Source organism: Netta rufina (assembly GCF_964035555.1).
Source record: "Netta rufina genome assembly, chromosome: 15".
Lineage (NCBI taxonomy): Eukaryota > Metazoa > Chordata > Aves > Anseriformes > Anatidae > Netta > Netta rufina.
In genome coordinates, this window is record NC_140138.1 from 8,419,699 (window position 1) to 8,438,103 (window position 18,405).

The 18,405-nt window shown below is 39.2% G+C and overlaps 2 protein-coding genes across 3 annotated transcripts in view; both read right to left on the minus strand.

Annotated features, from left to right (window-relative positions):
• Positions 1-1,177, minus strand: part of SNX29 (sorting nexin 29) — a 134,757-nt gene extending 133,580 nt beyond the window's left edge. The window contains exon 1 of the mRNA XM_084295801.1: positions 1,097-1,177. Coding sequence (XP_084151927.1) covers positions 1,097-1,103 — 7 coding nt within the window. The 5' untranslated portion in view covers positions 1,104-1,177. The remainder of the gene's footprint in view (positions 1-1,096) is intronic.
• A 1,537-nt stretch (positions 1,178-2,714) lies between these two features.
• On the minus strand, positions 2,715-18,075 carry TNFRSF17 (TNF receptor superfamily member 17). Of its 2 annotated transcripts, XM_084295825.1 has the most exons (5): positions 17,690-18,075; positions 13,921-14,044; positions 4,874-5,008; positions 4,376-4,507; positions 2,715-3,252 (listed from the first exon to the last, which is right to left on the minus strand). In XM_084295825.1, the coding sequence occupies exons 3-5, from the start codon at positions 4,986-4,988 to the stop codon at positions 2,990-2,992; spliced, it is 510 nt and encodes a 169-aa protein (XP_084151951.1). In that variant the 5' UTR covers positions 4,989-5,008; positions 13,921-14,044; positions 17,690-18,075; the 3' UTR covers positions 2,715-2,989. The 2 variants fall into 2 exon arrangements, with proteins under 2 accessions (XP_084151951.1, XP_084151952.1); XM_084295826.1 differs by lacking the exons at positions 13,921-14,044; positions 17,690-18,075 and having other exon boundaries at positions 4,874-5,229.
• Positions 18,076-18,405: the final 330 nt, after the last annotated feature.

Here is an 18,405-nt window from a genome sequence, read left to right on the forward strand (position 1 = left end):
GGTGCCACCTTGCCTTTGAGTCACAAAACTGAATTGAAATGAAGCTCCCAAGTCACCTAGCCAGACTTAAGCGCTGATTTGCACAAGGCCACTCCCAGCCTGAACTCATCATTGAAGGGCTGAGGTTTTCCATATGAAAATAATGACTCTCAAGAACTTCAGAATTAGGATTTAGTCTACAGTTTTAAGACCTGAAACATTCAAGAAACTTTCTTCTTCCATGGTTTGAAAGATTTGACTGGTACTTGCATTTTTCACAATGCTAATTTACAATTTTCCCCACAACAATCTATTTTTTCTTCATCTCTTTCATAGTATTTCATTTTCTGCTTACTACAAAGGCGAGAACAAAACAGAGAAAAATACAGCTGTTTTCATTTTTGGTTTCATTTTCAGAAATGGCTGCTATTCCTAAAAAACATAATGTTTAGGTAATTCAGTTGGCTCTTCAATTTTTTTTTTCTTAGCATCTTTGGCAAGCAATCTCACCATGCCTCAAATCAGGATGGAAGAAAAAGTTATGATCCAATTCTCAGCACAGACAACACTCAGGGTTGGAGATGACATCCATCACTGAAGTTGTAGAAACAGAGCTTTGAAAAGTATTTTCTAAAGCACCTCCCTTCTTCGTGGAAAAAATAAAAAAATAAAAAAAAAAACTTATCAATGTGCTTCAAGACATACTAAGTGCCACTGATGCTGTCATGCTGTCACGGCAAACAAACCTGCTGCCCGTCAGAATGGACTGTCAGCCCAGTGCCTGCACCCCAGTCACCCCACCAGGGCTCACCAACTGCACGTTAGAAAGTCTTTATTTTGTGAGGGGTTGCTTCAATTTACTTTTGGCCGTTTATTTCCTCAGAATATCCCTGAGTCCTGCCGAAATAAAACATCCGTGAGGGGGCCGGGGCAGCAGCGGGGCGCGGTGAGGGGGACGTGAGGGGACCCTTACCAGGGACCGAAGCTCCCCGCTCCCGCCGCGGGGGAGCACGGCCGGGAAGGGGCCGTTCAGGGGACCCCCGGACCGTTCAGGGGACCCCCAGGGCCACCGCAGCCCCAGCAGCCCCCCCAGAACCGGCCAGATCCCCCCACTCACCACTCATGGTGCCCGCTGGGCTCGCCACCTCCCTCAGCCAGAGCCGCTCCCTCACGGCCCGGAGCCGGGCCGGTCCCGCCACACGCTCCACCCCGGAAAGCCACCCCCTAGCTGCTCCGGAAGATAAACACGGCGGGGATAAACGAGGGCTCTGCACCGGCTGTCGGTTGCCGAGCACGGCCCTCAGCGCCCGCAGGGCCCGCCCGGTCCCAAGCGCCGTGAGGCGGCGGCCCCGCGGCTGAGGGGGCGCTGAGGGGGCGCTGAGGGGGCGCTGAGGGAGGCGAGGCCGCAGCGCTTCGGGACGCGATCGCGTTCCAAAAGCGGCCCGGGGAGTGTGAAACCTCCTTCCAGAACAGCTGTCAGAGCTAATTTGAGGCTTTTCTGAACGTTCGTGGATTCATTTTGAGGCTTTATGTCACTGTTTTCTGTTCATCCGCTGTGTAAATCAGAATTGAGGAACTGCAAGGATCGCGAACTCCAACTCCCGGGTCCACAACGGACCACCCAAAAAATAAAAAATCTGTATGCAGCGTTGTGTGTATTTACCACAAGTTGACTAGAGGGAATGGCCTCAAGTTGCGCCAGGCGAGGTTTAAGTTGGAAATGAGGAGACATTTCTTTTCAGAGCAGTCAGGCATCGGAATGGGTTGCCCAGGGGGTGTTCATGGAAAGGCTGGACCTGGTGCTCAGGGACAGGGTTCAGTGGGTGACATTGGTAGTAGGGGGATGGTTGGACCAGATGATTTTGAAGTTTCTTTTCCATCCTTAATGATTCTATGTTCTAAGTTGCTCCACACCATGCAGAGCAGCAGATCACAACCTTTTTTCTCAAGATTTCCTAGGTACAGCAATAATAAAAACTGTAACAGTCCTGTAGGCATTTTTCCGAGTTCTTGGCTGCATGTGGGAGACCTGCACAGCTAACTCCTAACTGATCCAAACTGGCTGTGGTCAGCCACAAAGATGCTGCAATACGGATCGTTCATAGCGTTTGTGCAACTTGCTAGTCTTACAAGCTTATATTTTATCCTTCATGCAAGAACCTTAGATGGAAAGTTAGCTACAAACAAAAGGATTGATGTTATAGTTGTTCAGGAATAACACTGGCTTAATACGAGGAAAATGACATTTGGGAGGCAAGGTGACACAAGTATATTCCTAATTTCAGGCCACATGATAGCCTACCATGACAGTATCTAATCAGCAGTACTTGTCCAAATAACAATTAAAAATAATAATAATAATAAATAAATTTAAAAAAAAAGCTAAGTAAAAATAAATCTTTATAAGACGGTCTGGAAAAAAAAAAAAAAAAAGTTGGTATTTAAAGGAAATTGTCCACCATCAGGATTACATGTGTGGTACTCCACAGCACCACAACCCCCTTTTATGTGACCCTGAGATCCTATCTGAGCTGGGTGGGACTCTGTACTCAGCAGAGGTACTCATCATTGGAACATTCCTATTTCAAGCATCACAGAGGCTATTTGAAATTATTCTTTGCAATGCTGGGAATGCTATGTAGATCTTCATTTCTGCCTCAAACAATTTTCAGCATAAGATCTGAATTTATCATGAAACATATAATTGCAAGATTGTTTATTGATGAGTCTGCAAATATCTGGTGTAAGTAGATAAAATCTCAAAGTACTGAAAGAGCCATTCTACATAGGGACTTTCAGAATTTTAAAATTCCAGTCACTAGTTTGGTATTTGAGAATAATGTAAAAAAAAATTGAACAAAGAATTAAAAATAATATGACAATATCAGTGAAAGTTTGATTCAGGGTCTAAAAGGAAGATGTACTAGCCTTTCCCACTATAAGTATGAAGATTAATAGCTATACTGAAATAACTGAATTATTATTATGCAGTAAAAAATAGCTACTTCTCTCATAGACACCCAGCACCCAGAATATAGTTGCAGTAATCAAAGGATTTTGTTGTAACTAGAACAGTAGCTCCTTCTTCTGTAGCTGGTAATGGAAATGAAGTTTCACAGCCAGTCTGAGGTTTTACCAAGCCACAGTCACTACAAGTGCATTCCTCCACTGAATACATTAATGTTTCACTTTGAAGTGAGTGTCTAATTCCATCTGTCTGCACACTGCTTTCTGTATTAGCCTTGAGAACATCATTCAGCTCCACAGAAGCACCTGTAATTATACAAAAGTTAATTTAGTACATACGTCATGCTATACCAGACATACAGTTATTAAGGATCCAAGTTTCTTTATATTCCACCTGTATTCCTAGCCTTAGTGAAAGTTTTAAGATGCAGTGAAAGTTGTAAGATGCAGTTATAAACAATAATCTTTCATTGTATGACAATGTTCCCCCTGTATTTCAGGATAATCATTCAAGTTATCAAATACATATTTTCTAATCAGTTATTATTTATTGGCTGAACATTCCACAGATACCAGTGGAAGTTATTTTTACATTTTACAAATTTTTTCCACCTTCCAAAAATATACCACATACACTTCTCACAGGCCAGAAGATTAAGTAACATTATTTAATTTCTTCTAAGATGGAATGCCAGCGACCTTATCGCTCTCTATAGGTACCTCAAGGGAGGCTGTAGCGAGGTGGGGATTGGTCTGTTTTCCCACGTGCCTGGTGACAGGACGAGGGGGAATGGGCTTAAGTTGAGCCAGGGGAATTTTAGGTTAGATGTTAGGAAGAACTTCTTTACTGAAAGGGTTGTTAGGCATTGGAACAGGCTTCCCAGGGAAGTGGTGGAGTCACCATCCCTGGAAGTCTTCAAAAGACGTTTAGATGTAGAGCTTAGGGATATGGTTTAGTGGGGACTGTTTGTGTTAGGTCAGAGGTTGGACTCGATGATCTTGAGGTCTCTTCCAACCTAGAAATTCTGTGATTCTGTGATTCTGTATCCTCTACATTTCCATTCAATAGGAGGAGAATGAAGCCATTAAAACAATCATTTGCTATTTAAGGTTCCTAAGTGATTTCTCAAACACCAGCAATTAAGCCAGGTATAAAAATAAGTAACCAAATACAGTTGTGACATAATCTAGAACTAACAAACAGAGATTGTTCATTTTACAAGTCACCATCTGGATATTTTACTCCCTAAAAACTCTAATAACTTCATTGAGACTATCTGAGAAATAAGAAACAATCCACAGACAGTTATCAGAATCTGGAATATGTTATATGTAATACGTAATATGTAATATGTAATGTGTGTACATTATAAGAGCAGCTAGAAGGTACAACAACTTAATTATTTGATAAAGAATCATACTTATTCACCTGTGTTTTTCAGTTTTTCTTTTAGTTGCTTTAGGTGCTTCCACTTAAACAAGACCATTAATGTGAATAAAGTGAGCATTAAAATTACTCCGAAGCCCAAACAAATCCAAAGAACTCCACCTGAATCAGTACCTTATGAAATAAAAAGATGCATTTAAATTCATTGTAAGCAATAACCAATGAACAGTAAACACATGCCCAATACATAAAACTTCTTTATCAAAGGAGCAATTTCTATTTCTTTTAAGTGACAGCATAAGTAAAGCTAAAGAGCTTTAACAGCTCTTAACACACTCAAACATACTCATACAGTACTGAAATATGTATATATTGATATACTGTACATGTCTTTAATACTGTTGAGCCTATATATTATTCTGATAAACATCTTCCAGGTTTTAGATTACCTTTTTTAAGTTTTTATGTATATGAATCTATGTAAAATAGAACATGAAAATACCCAGCATAGCTATAAAGTACCGCAGAAAAATTACTTACTCTTATCACAGTAGTTTTCACATGAAGGTGGTGGTGTACCAGAACATCGAAGATGACAAGGCTTACAAGAGAGCACCAGATTATCAAAGTATTCATTTTCGGGGCAGCGTGCCATCACGGTCAGTAATTACGGAACTGAAAAGCCACAGATATGGTAAAAGAGTAGGGACCATCTACAAAGGGCTTTTCAATTCTCTGTTTTAGCAGTTCTAAGAACTGTTAGCAGCAACAGACTTTGATCACAGCTCTACTACACAGCATCATGTCAAAAGGGTTCAACTCTGAGGCTCCCAAGAAATTTATGTTCCTTTTTGGCAAATCAAAATTGTAGAAAAAACAGAACAGCTGCACCAAGATAATTTTCAATGTAAATTCTGTCTGAAACAGAAAATGGTTATTTATAGAAGACATTTCTTGAGCAGGTGTTAAACATTACAAGATGTAGAAAAGCAAAAGGATCTCCAAACAGAACCTCACAATAGTTTTTCTTGGTTTTAGAATTTTGTGTTGTTTTTTTTTTTTTTTTTTTTCAGGGTGATAGGGTGCAGTAAGTGTTTTCTTGTAATTTGCAAACTATGAGATGTTTATGTTTTGTTCTTCTGTCCCTGTCCAAAGGGAATGCGATTAAAAATTAGAGGCAGAAGGCACAGCAGTAGCAAGATATGAACAATCCAGTTTCTAGGTGTGCCACTGAGTCATTCTGCAACTTCAGACTACTTCCTTCGTACTTGTTTCTCTGTATGTACAATAATATTTAGAATACACAGATGATGAGAGAATTACTTTTTGTAAATGCTTTTCTAAATAAGATACTCTAAATGTACAAGTTCAACAACATTGTATTGTACCAAATACATCTAAGACCTTCAGCTAGAATGGATAGACAAAATACAGAGGTTCAGTTACTGGCATGTTACTCCTGAATTCCAAAGTATCCTCATTTATCTGGTCTATTAGGTTTTGGATGACTTGTTTTGCTTGGTTCACTTTTGGGTTTTCAACTGGCTGTTTTTTGGGGGGGATTCTTTGTTTTGTTTTGTTTTTCTTTTTGCATATAACCATGCTTGTATGAGTAATGAGTACAGAAGACCTAATGAACATTTCATATTTTTTTATCTAAAATAATACCTGTTTATTTATTTTTAAATGTAATGCAGAACCTATGCTGTTCTAAAACTGTGGTACTCAGCACAGTGAAATAGATGAGCCATAGATTTCATTCTTGTGGCAGAGCATACATGACACCTCCCTCCCAGCCGGGTGATGGGGCACACTGAGCATGTGTAGATTTATCTGTATATACGCAGGGAGTGTAACATTTCTGAAAATAATATTTGGTCTCCTCCCATGAATTAAAAGCCTTGACAGTAGACCTCTACAATTAAAATAATTTACACATCCTACTTCTGCATGGACATTTTGTCTAATAGAATTTCTTTTAAGCACAAAGTTAGTCATCTAGCAAGCTGCAATAACTGCTTCAATCCAGTATCACTGCTGAAGATTGATTAGAATTACAGGCTTATTTATAGTTAAGTTTCTCCTTGATATGATTAAGTTAATTGCTTTTTTGACTACAGAAAGGGAAGAGAAAAATACTGTATAAGGAGTCATAATTTCATACCACATTACTATGTATGAGACATTTTCCCAGGAAATTCACCATGTGGGAATGCAAAAACTGTTCTTAGTGGAATAGTCTAATAAAGCAATCTGTATTCTAGTCTCTAGCACATTTAATAGCTTGTTGTAGCTTCTGCACTTTTTTTTTCTATAGGCCAGGTGCACAGCTGTAGGCTATTACAAGCTTTTCTGTCTATTCAAGATTAATAGTAACTATACATGAATTGACAAAAACTGATTTAGGTGTGCTGAAAGAAAACATTGATACAGACTGTGAGTGATGCAGAAAACGTCACTGTGAAGTCAGTGCTGGCACTAGAGTCGTAAACAGGTTCTGATTTAATTCATGCTTCATACATTCACGCTCTAGGGGAGGAAGCCTAAGTTAGCACTAGTGTATCATTTCTAGTTCTGATGGAGCACCACTTGGTAGCTTATCCATAGAGTGATTGAAGTTTTTGCTTTGAAGGTGCTGCTTAACCTTTTTAGTCATGGAGAAGACAATTGCATGCTCAACCGTGCTCTGAAGAAGGCAGATGTTCATGAAGGTATCTTCATGGTATCCCGAAGTGTGATGAGTGAATTTCAGGACAGACTGTAATTTCAGGAAAGCTGGTTCCAATGCTTTTATCTATCAATATAATCCCATTGACTTCAGTGAAGTGCTTTCTAATGTTATACAATATTTTCCAACAACTTCCTATTGTTGTATTTTTATATTCGTGTATACAACTTGTACTGAGACCTCTTACTATTTTAGAGAGAAATCAGCTGCCTAATTCTATTGTTTCCTGCAGCTGGCTGCCACACAATACTGTATCTGTAGGATTATATCCTACAGTCTTTACTACAGTAAAATTCCTCATGAAATCTACAGCTCTCAAATTACAAAAATTGCAAATTATATCACAGCTGCTGAAAGCTTGTAACATTATTTTAGTGGACTATGGAAATCACAATGTGCACCACAACAGATGAATGAATCAGTTCCTTTATCAGTTTCATGCTTTTTTTCCCCCAATTGTACTAGGGATATGGGGGGATTCTCTCCGTTTTGTCTGCTTTTTACAGTTTTCTTGTCTCATTTTTAAGTACAGTAATAACATTGGCTTTTTTTGTTGTTGTCTTGACCTTTAACTAAATTATATATGTACATTAATTTCAAATATTCCTTTGAATAAATTGTATAAGTACGTTAATTTAAAATACTAGCTTTCTTCAACAAAGTAGTTTTGCTAAATATACAGGTTTGTAGCATTTTCATATTGATTTGAAGTTTCTCAAAGAAGAGCAAGATGTTCTGATTGACAGTGGGGAGAATTTTGCTGAAAGATGACAAAATGTTGTTGTTAAATAGCGTGTAGAAATCCCAAGTAGGCAACACAAATAGTACTGTTATGTTTGAACAATGATAATTGATAAACTCCTTAACAATACAGCGTTGTGAGCATGGAGAAAGGATCCTTGAAACTTGCTTGCTAGTGCTGGGTACTGCTAAACAAAATACCTTTACATGCCATTTGTCTTCTTCAGAATCTTTTTGAATGGAAGAGTGATTCTACTGAGAAGTGTCTGTGACTTCCCCCGTATGCATCCCCATTAGAGGATAATAAACGTACCAGAAAGACCATTCCAAATGTCATTATTTCCATGATTTAAAAAACAAAACAAAACAAAACAAAAAAACAGTGATTTCCATTATCTGTTGACCAGTTTATTCTCCTTTATTACTGTATCACTGCATTTCTTTATAGTAACTTCTCTTTTCACTCTCTCTCCTACCTAAAAAGAACAGCAGCATTTCTTCTTTTTGTTTCCTTTGCAGCATAAAAAAGCTCACCTAATCCATTTTCATACAATACTTCATTACATCTGTATTTCACTTTTCTTTGAACCTGTCTGAATGCATCTCACGAACATGGATAATCAGAATTGCATGAATTATTCCGTATTTGAGTCTTGCATGGTGGCACCCAGACACTGCAATTTCTTACAGAAATCTCTCTTGATATACACAACACTGCATTTTCCTTTTTTTCCATAATCATGTCACCTTTGTGCCCCAAAAGTTATATGTTGATCATTCACTGCACCTCATGTACTTCTTCTCTCATTTCCAATTTTGACTAATGAGTTCCCCAACTCGTGATGTAAGTTTCCGTTCCTTAAGTGAAAAACATTGCATTCTAAGCAAATAACTCATCCTGTTTCTGCTCAATCCTAAAGGACACATACTCCTTTTAATATAGTGTCTGCAGTTCTCATGTTGATGATGCTTTCAAAATTAGTTCACAAACTTTATTAATCTATTCCTATTTCTTGTGTTACCATTAATCAAAACATTAAATTAGTCCCTACATCAATCTTTGAAGAGCTCCTGTAGTTTCCTCCTGCACAGAAATGGTACTTTGCTGAATGGTTGCTGTATGTCTTAATTGGTTATTTTATCAGTGCCAACAAACCCAGTGCACAAATAACCTAAACTCTCCCCACCCATGGGAGGAGAGAAATGGAAAACACAAGGCTCAAATCACATATATCACAAATTGAGGTGAGGATTCTTTCCAAGATGAAATCTTCTGTAGTTGATAATCTGTCTCCACTAGCAGTCTTCTGGTTCACAGAACCTATTAAAATAAGCTTTCTTTCCTAATATTAGACTTCTGAACTACTTAATTTTTGCTATTAAATTCCTTCCTCTCTTTTCCTAGTCCATAAGAAGTAGGTCTGCCTTTACTTACTGTCAATGGCTTTTTTTTTTTTTGTATAGATGTTGTAAAATACCTCTCCCTCCAAAACTGACATTGCTGACACTCTACTTGAATACCCCTGCTGTATGAAACACAGAACTGTTAATATCGTGAGTCTTAAAATAATTTGTTACTCTAATGTAATGAGCTATATTCTGAATCAGGCTATTTTGGCACAAAGCCGATTTATGTCTAATTAGTCAGACAGGTCTACAGGTCATCAGAGACATGGTAGATTATATACAGCTAAACTGATTAAATGTCTTGGTGTTAGTGAAAGGGATAGTCCTGCTCTGCACCCTACAGTATTCTGAAGCATAGGTAAGGAGAATTTTATCTTTCACTATTTAATTTGGGAAAAAAAAATAATTAAAAAAAAAAAAGGAAAAATTAAAAACACCTATGAGTTTCAACACTGAAATACTATAATGAAAATTCTGGACAGAATACCCCAAAAAAAATAATACACTTTTGTCAGTAATACAACATAAAGACTGAAATTCATCTCTCAAATCATTGGCTCAAGGTCTATGTACCACACAACTTCAACAACTAAGCTTTGTTTTGACACTGCTTTGGGATTTCTCTTTTCATGCTTCTGCCAGCTTCTTTGCCTGGCTGTACTTCAGAAATTCTGTTGGCATAATTACATAGCATTTAACAACCAAAAGAGGGTTTTCTGCTAGGGCTATTACATTCCCTTCACAAACAACATTAGCTAAGGCTTACAGCAGAATTTTTCTGGCTGTAGAGCTGCTTCTACAACGGTCATTTCGTGCTGATACAGCTCTTCTGGGTAGCATATGTAAGCCTCCTCTCCCCACTAAAGCAACTAACCAACCTACACTTTCAAGTAGTTTAGTATAGGCAGTACAGGCTTGGTCCTCTCCAATTCTCTAAAGCTATTTACTAAGAAAGTCCAAAGAAAAGAGTCCTTTATAAATGGCCTCATCACAACAATCCTAAAAATCTCTGAGATGAATGCACATACAAAGAAGAAAAAAAACAGTTTTTCTTCCCAGAAGTTTCGGCACTTCAGGGAACAGCAGTCTTACAGACAGTTATCTCCTTAAAAAAGCATTAAAATCATCTGAAACGATTATTTTCAGAAATCCATATTCTGCTAATTGTATATGTTATGGCTGGGAGGAGATAAACTGTTCTAGGAATAGGGTACACACTGTTAATAAACAAAAGAAAGGGGTTGTTAAAGGATCCGTTGTGCTCATCAACTTCTACATGCAGCAAAGAACAATGCTCTTTTTTAGGCACAATATTGTTTAATTTTGTTCAGGCACAGTGCAAAATGTGGATTTTGCCTGTTCGGTTCACCACATTTTAATTAGACCACTGCTTTGAAAAGAGTGATGTTGCTGTTGCTACATCTGGTATTTCCAAAAAAGGTTAAAAACAAAAACCAACAACTCAAAGAAGAAATGTTCCTTAAAAGCAGTAATTCAAATAGCAATAGTATAAACATTTTCAACTAAATGTCAGAGAACTTCTGCACTCTTTACTATGCTCTAAGCTTCCTTAGCTAGAAGCTAAGTTAGAAGAGAAGAACTCCACAGAAACGAAAAGCAGTGTTAATAGGCTTTCCCTCTGGGGAAGGAAGATGATCTTTTCATTCGTCTGATATTCCACATGTGCCAACATAGTTATGTAACTACTAAGGACAATGCATAAAACAATAAATGTGCAAGGAAGTTTGGATTAAGCTAATACTTCTTAAAATGCCAGTGACATTTTTATGATGGTGCAATAGTTTCCACAGAACATAGTTTTTCCTTTGTTTCTTAATGTAAGCACTTACATTTTGTACTGCAAAAATAATCTCCCACATACTACCATTTTAGGGACATTGCAGATGGGGAAAAATAAATAAATAAAATTAATCAGTGATATAGTCCCAACAGGATTAATGCTGTTACAAGAGAAATACATGTGCATGAACACTCATGAATGACATGAAGAGCTTAGCAGACGCTACAGTCTGACAAGATTGTTTCTTCTGATAGATTAAGCCAAACTTTCTAGCCATTCAGTCTCTGTGGACAAGTTTAGGTAACAACAATTACTCTATTTCAAACTCCCTTGTAGGGCCTCACATTGCCAATATGTGCTCCCTCCTGAGACAGGAGGAAAATTCTAATTGATGTAGTTATCCCTGTTCCAGAATAATTCCCTCTGCAAATGACATTTTCTGGAATAAAAATACTCACATATAGTAGTAATTCCAGAGTGATTAGTTCTATCTAGAAACAAGCTCACTGTTATGTTCTCAAGATTTCATAACAAAACTACTTTCTGCAACAACATGATGAAGAGCTATAGAAGAGCATTAAAAATCAAATTATGTTGTTCTCTCTTCTTAACAATAATGCCATTTTGCTTTAGTCGCTACTGAAACTAAAATCTTATGGGATCTCTACTGGACAAAACGTTCCCTCCACTTAAATTTTGGAGAATTAAGAGGCGGGGGGTGGGGGAAGCATATGAAAATCCCACATGGAACTAATTTTCTATTCCCACTTCCCAGGATACAGCACATAAAATTTCTGTATGAAACATAAGTGCCATAAAACTCTTACCATGTGTATAATGTGTCTAATGCAGGAGATCTGGCCTAGAAATGTTATGGAATCCAACAATAGACATGGTAACTCTGAGCTTCTCCATGTCAGGTAGTTGATGCCATAAAAAAAGGTGTGATTACACAGCATTCTATGGACCCTGCGTTAACAACCTATATGGATATTTTCAGAGCTAAGATCAACATTTTCATTATCTCACAAAAACATTCTTTGCTAACATAGCCTGGAAAAACTGTATCAGGTACAGCTGAACTCTGTTTGATAGTAGGGACTTGCCTTATGCATCTATCTATGTTAGACCGTAAGCCCCACTTTAAATGCTAACCACTTTTTCTGCATTTTTTTAAATCTTTGCGTCAAACTAAAAGCCTGACTATTTGATGGTAACCAGAATAGTAAATTTTCTCCACTATTTAACTCCATTTTAGAAAAATACTAGTTTATAACCAGTGGAAGAAAATCTTCTGAGGACCTGGAACTTAAAAGTTACAGTTGTTGCTCAGTCAAGTCAGCGTCCCAGCCTCCGAGATTCTCAAATTTGTCTCAGGGGAGCCAAAATACACTCTGTTTCAATTTGTCACTTCCACAGAATTTATACATACTGTGCTCATAATGTTTATTTGCCGCATCCAACAAACTTATGGGTGAAAGCAAAATTACTGTGACGAAGCAGAAGGTTAATTTCCTAATCACAATGTTGCTAACAAAGTAGCAAGATGAAAGCATAGGAACAGTTGAACAGGGATCTGAGTTGTATTTAACAGGATTTATTTCCAGCTGCTTCAGTATCTTCACTGACATGACACCTCCTCTCACTGATCCTACACCTGGCTCTAAAACCACACAGTCTGCCTTTCTTCAAAACAGATTCTCCCATCACTTAAATTCCTAACTCAGTCACTGCACACATCATTAAAGTGATCTCATTCTTCCCTTCCTTGGATGTGTTCTTTGCTCAGCACATTCCTTCCACATTAAGTAATCCTTTTGCTATTTACATTTTCAGTTGTCATAAGGTTTATAAACACCCCAATCTTTGTTTATTTTGATCTTTGATTGCAAAACAAAAAAACATACATAAACAACAGTTTTGATAGCAAAATTATTTAACCAAACCATCTCCCCCTACTATTTATCTGTTTGGAGGGTTGTGACATCAAAACCACAAAAGAAATTCTGCCTAAGGAGTAAACTGCCATGACTGTACATGCAAAGGGAGGCACCTTGAATGAGGAACTAGCTAGCATCCATCTTAAAGATTTTTCAAATCCAAACAACAGGCTAGCTAAGCTACAGATCACTCAGCTGAGAACTCTATTTAAAGTCACCTGAAAAAAAAAGGGGGGGAGGGTAGAGGAAGGCGATGGCTCTTATTAAAAGAAGACCTTTCAGTCTTTATTTCTAGAGATGTACAAGCAAAAGAATGAAATGTTGTGTCCACATATAAAAGTGAGAAACATGTGACCATCTTGGAAGACAATGAGCTGAGCATCTGGAGTGTTTGAGACATGAGAACATGGAAACAAAGAAGTATACTGTGGTATTTTGGTATACAGATCTATGTATTTCTTTTGCTTTCTGAAGTACAAACAATTGATTATATACCCCTTATGAAGCCTGGAATACGTGCTTTACCTGCACTGAAAGAAAAGCTTTAACTCTAGATTAGAGGCCTTGGAAAGAGGAGTCAAGGTCGGAAGCACACTTCACCAACCCACAATGAAAATGTAAAAGTTGTTGCTGAATTCCTTTGAGGATACCCATTTGTTAGCTTGGAGTAATTCTACAACTGGACTGTGGAAGACAGCTTATGCTTTCCCACATTAGGAAAGCCAAAGAAGAATTTTATTTATATCTCCTCCTGTCAGAGAGCTTAAAATAAAGACTGAACGTAAAACACAAATACAGCAATCATGTGAGTGTCCAGCAGAGGGAGAGTAATAGGTTCTGAAACAGCATTTGTTAAATAGCAGGGTTAGAACAAACAAATCGGTGAAAAGACGTTTCCAGGTCAAGATATCTTAGTCTGGATTATACATGGTCTCGTGCAAATATAAAAGCCTCTTTGTCATTCACTTACACTTCCGAGAACACGTGCAGAACTTAGGATAGCCTCAGCTCTTGAAAAAGCCATCATGTCGAAACATAACGTGGTGGTGGTGGTGGTGGTGTCTCTACTTCTCAGCTACGTCTCCAGAGACTACCTGGAAAGAGAAATTGCCAGAGTTTAGAAGTATTGTTTTATAGTCTCCTGGCACCTAACCAAACTTAAACTAGTTCATTATTTTCAGTTCTGTGTCAGACCTGGTGAATATAATGAAAGTTAGTCCAAAAAAAAATTATTTATATGTATATATAAAAATGCAGTTTTCCCTCAAGAGAGGTATATCACTTGAATTTCGGTACATCCTTAATCTATATCTGTCACAAAAACTGTCTGGACTCATCTAACTCCTCTTGTTTCTTTTATGTAATGTTAAATTGAATGTATAGAATGCCTTTTGGGCTTGTTCCTTCACATGTGCTTCACATGAAGAGCTGTGCTTCCATAATGGCGGTGTCATAGCTGAGCACTGTTTCCTATGTTATTCTTCTAATGTTAGTAATTTATCTTGCATCTTTTGTCTTTTCTTCCTTGCAGGTAAATAACTTGTTCTTTTGGCTTTGTTCATTAAAGACTCAATCTGACTTCAAAGCAATCCTAAATATCAGGCTACTCATTTAAGTGCATAACTAATGTACATATTTGAATACCTTTTAAGTTTCGGGGCACAGCGTCACGGTGCGTCAGCTGAATTTCAGCTTGCTGCTACACCAGAAAGGGAGGTCTTACTCCTTTCCTGCTCCTCCCAGTCTCAGCCAAACACTTTCTTTCCCCGTGTTACAACAGCTCTGGAATTGATCTGATCTCAAGGCAAACTGAGTCAATTTCCTGGTAATCCTGCACCCTAAAACTACTCTCCTCCCTTAGTTACTTTATGGAATTCAATGAGCTAAGAAATTGGTAATGAACTGTTGACTGTTTGGAGCTGTGAACTTGTGTGAAGCTGTCTAGGGAAAAATATTTTTCTTTTTGCCTTCAGTTCACATAACTGAAACATTGGTATTTATAGGTATGTCTGCTGGGGTGCAAAATGTTTGTAAGAACCTTGGACGAAAGGTTCTACTGGAGTACAGAATACTAGTCCCAATTTTATATGAACGAGGACTTCCATTTCACTGCCATAGGATTGACTTATCACAGGCTAGAAACTAGTGGTAAACTTGTGGAACATACCCAAGGTAGTTTAATATATGAATAGGTATCACTAAAAAAAGGAAGTCTTGGTCCCCACTCTTACTTTATACCAGCTCTGGCATTTGCAACATCTTAAGAGTTGATTCATTTCAGTAACCCAGGAGGAAAATGAAAGTAGACCGTTCTTTAACTAGATTAATAGGATGAACTCATTCTGCGAAGTGTCTGACAAGACCTAGAAGGCAGTGCAGGGATGGGTAGAAATGCGACTGATGGGGGGGAGGCAGTTTCTCTGCCCTCCAGTCCCAGCTTGTTCACCCTGACATGACCCAATCACTTATTTTCTAAGCAGTGCTTTGATAATGCAAATCAGCCATGATTTGATGATGAATAGGTGGTGATGAATATAGGTGGTTCTCACTGAGAAAAGCTTTTTGGTATTTATTAAAAGCAGAGATAGTGTATTTATTCTAAACACTGTGATGCAGAGAGATTTAAACCCAGAAAGATTTTATAATGCTTTAAAACCTCGACAGAACACCGCTATTTACATTCCAGTCGATATTTTGCCAATAAAATTATCACGATTCCACTTAGGTTTTGTTTTGAGTACCAGCTGTTCCTAAGTGGAAAAACAAACTACTAGCCCTGTTAAAAACTTCGTGTTTGAGTTTACATAATTCCTGTGTGTGACACAGCCTGCAAAACAGGTTTGTACACTCTGAAGGACGTTTGGCATCTTCTGAAATTCTGTGGGCTAATTGCTTATATCCTAGCAAGTACCTAGGAAATAAGCATCTGTCAGGGAAGCAGGGAATCTTGGATACCACAAGTAATCATTTTTCCCCAAAATCAGTGGTCATACATACTTCCATGCCTCTAACCAAAATGCAATTGTGCCCCAAAACAAAACAACAACAACAACAAAAAAAAAAAAAGCTAAGAAGGCAGGAGAAGAAGGAGTAGCACAACTTTGGGAGCTGTCAGATCAAAGCTCTATTTCAAAAATATTTAGGAAGTCTTTCTAAGGAACGCCTAAATGCTTGTAAGGATTGCTGCCTACATGTTCTGTGTGCTGGTAATCTTAAAATAAGCCTTAATTACTCTGAAAATGTAGTACCTGCCTCCAGTTAAGCCTTTCCTGACTTGCAGGCTTTGTCAAGGCTTTTTTTTTTTTTTTAAAAGGCTTGCAATGCAGCATTGTAGTCACTATAAACCTGAGCTATTAAATGCTTCTAACGACAGGAAAAGTGTACAATAGCAAGCTACTCTGTCAGCAGAATTCATGAAGCTTGGTTTCCACTGGATTTTTATCTATTATTCAACAGTGGTAACTCCCAAGCTCCTTTTTTGTTCCAAATGTTGTTATCACTAGGGAAGAGGATTTTACTTCTGTCTGATCTTCACTGAAATTACCAATGTAAATCTTTTTGCTTTATCCAGCTGTTTCTTTCCACAAAAACTGAAAAAAAAATTAATTAACTTTTATCTCTTGTGAAATTTGCTGAAGCTGGACAATGCTTTCAAAAGTTAGTAAAAGACTTACAGATAGGGAGAAAAAAAAAATTGCAAAAGCCTTGTTTCCATACTAAATGAAACGAATCAGATACCTACTAGTCAACAAATGTCACCTAACAAGCAAAGGCTCGCATTTAGAAAAAATAATTTTAAAAGTAGAGTCCTATCTCAAGGTGTTCATTAGGATTCTAGCTTCCCTTACTCCTATAGCCTGCTCATCCGTGTTACTGTTGTAGTATTTAGAATCTTCCTAATTACAGTCAACTTTGAATAATAGAAGCCCTGACAATGTGTGCCTGAAAACTAGAAAGGAGCTAGAATAACCAGACCAGGGAATAACCAGACAATACCTTTCACAAGGTCTTTAAAACTCATTTTTAAGGTCCAGGTGATACTAAGTTAATGGTGCTTGAAGGAAAGACCTTCACCAACCAGGTATATAGTCTATAATGATGAATTAATTTACTTTTATTTTCTTTCAAAGTTAACTATCTGTGGTGTTGGTGGGGAGTTTTTCTTTTTAGCTTTTTTAAGTGCTGCCCTTCACACTGGCGTTATCCCTGGATATGATCAGTTAGAAGTACATTTCTGCATTAACATGTATGTTACCTACCACATAGAACTTTTTGCTTGTCAAGGGCTTATATGTTTCTCCTCATGTGCAACTAGGAACTATCCAGCTCTTCAGTCAGCATAAAGTCATGTAAATGCCACGTCAGGAGAGCTTCTGCAGTTCTGCAACCCAAGCTGTAGTGGATTTTGCACTGAATGGGGATCTTTGTATTTTAGTTTTAAGGCCGTCTACTTTCAAAACAACTCCATGACTTGTCCTAAGCATCCTAACATAAATAACGCTGTGAGTGACTCAGTCCTCGCCCGCGAGCACTCCAGCAGCCTCCCTGTTCCCAGGCACCAGCTCTGAACACCTATATTTAACCTTCCAAGCCAGAACACAGCCGCTGCCATGTCCAGCCTGCCAAACAAATCTCTTATTTCCTGTTATTCCTTCCCTTCTCCTCCAAAGATACGTAACGTATAGGTTGTGTGTTTTGTTTCTTGTTTTGTTTCTGAATAGAAGTTCTCATAGCCTTACCAGTCGAAGGTCTCCGTACTTGGCACCTAGCTTAACGGGGCTTTTTTCACGATAGCCAACAACTGAGTCGGCGTGCTGTGGGAATGCCAAACCCCCAAGCTTCAACGCGCCCTGTCGGCCCACGGCCACCTTTGCACAACGTTCACAGGCGCCTCGCGTGGGAGCAGCCGTGGTGAGGGACCTTAACGTGAGGGCACACGGAGGTGACAGCAGCACAGTTTCCGCGCTGTCACCGCCAACCCGGGCTTTCCAGAAGCGGCAGGGGCAGCTTCCCACGGGTAACGGCCGGCACGCCTTCACCTGGCCCCCGGGCCGGGTGTGAGGGGGGAATCCAGTCAGGCACGCGCTAGGCCGCAGCCCGGCGGGGCCGCGCCCGTCCCGCCCGGCTGCCGCCCGGGCCCCTCACGGGGCACGAAGGAACGCGGAGCCGGCACCCGCCGCCGCTGCCCCTTTGCGCACTGCATTTCCCAGAGGCCCGCGGGGCGGCCCTCAAGCGTCTCCTGAGAGAGCGCTGGCGCGAGGCCGGCTGGGACGGGTAGTTCTCGGCCAGCCTGGGGTCTTGGCGCCAACTACATGTCCCGTCTGCCCCCCGGAAGCAGAGGCGGAGCCTGGAGAAACGCAAGGGCGGCATAAAGGCTGACGGGAAGCGTAGTTTCCTAGCGCGTAGAAAACGCAGGCAACTACATCTCCCATCTCTTCCGGGGAGGCGGGCCGGG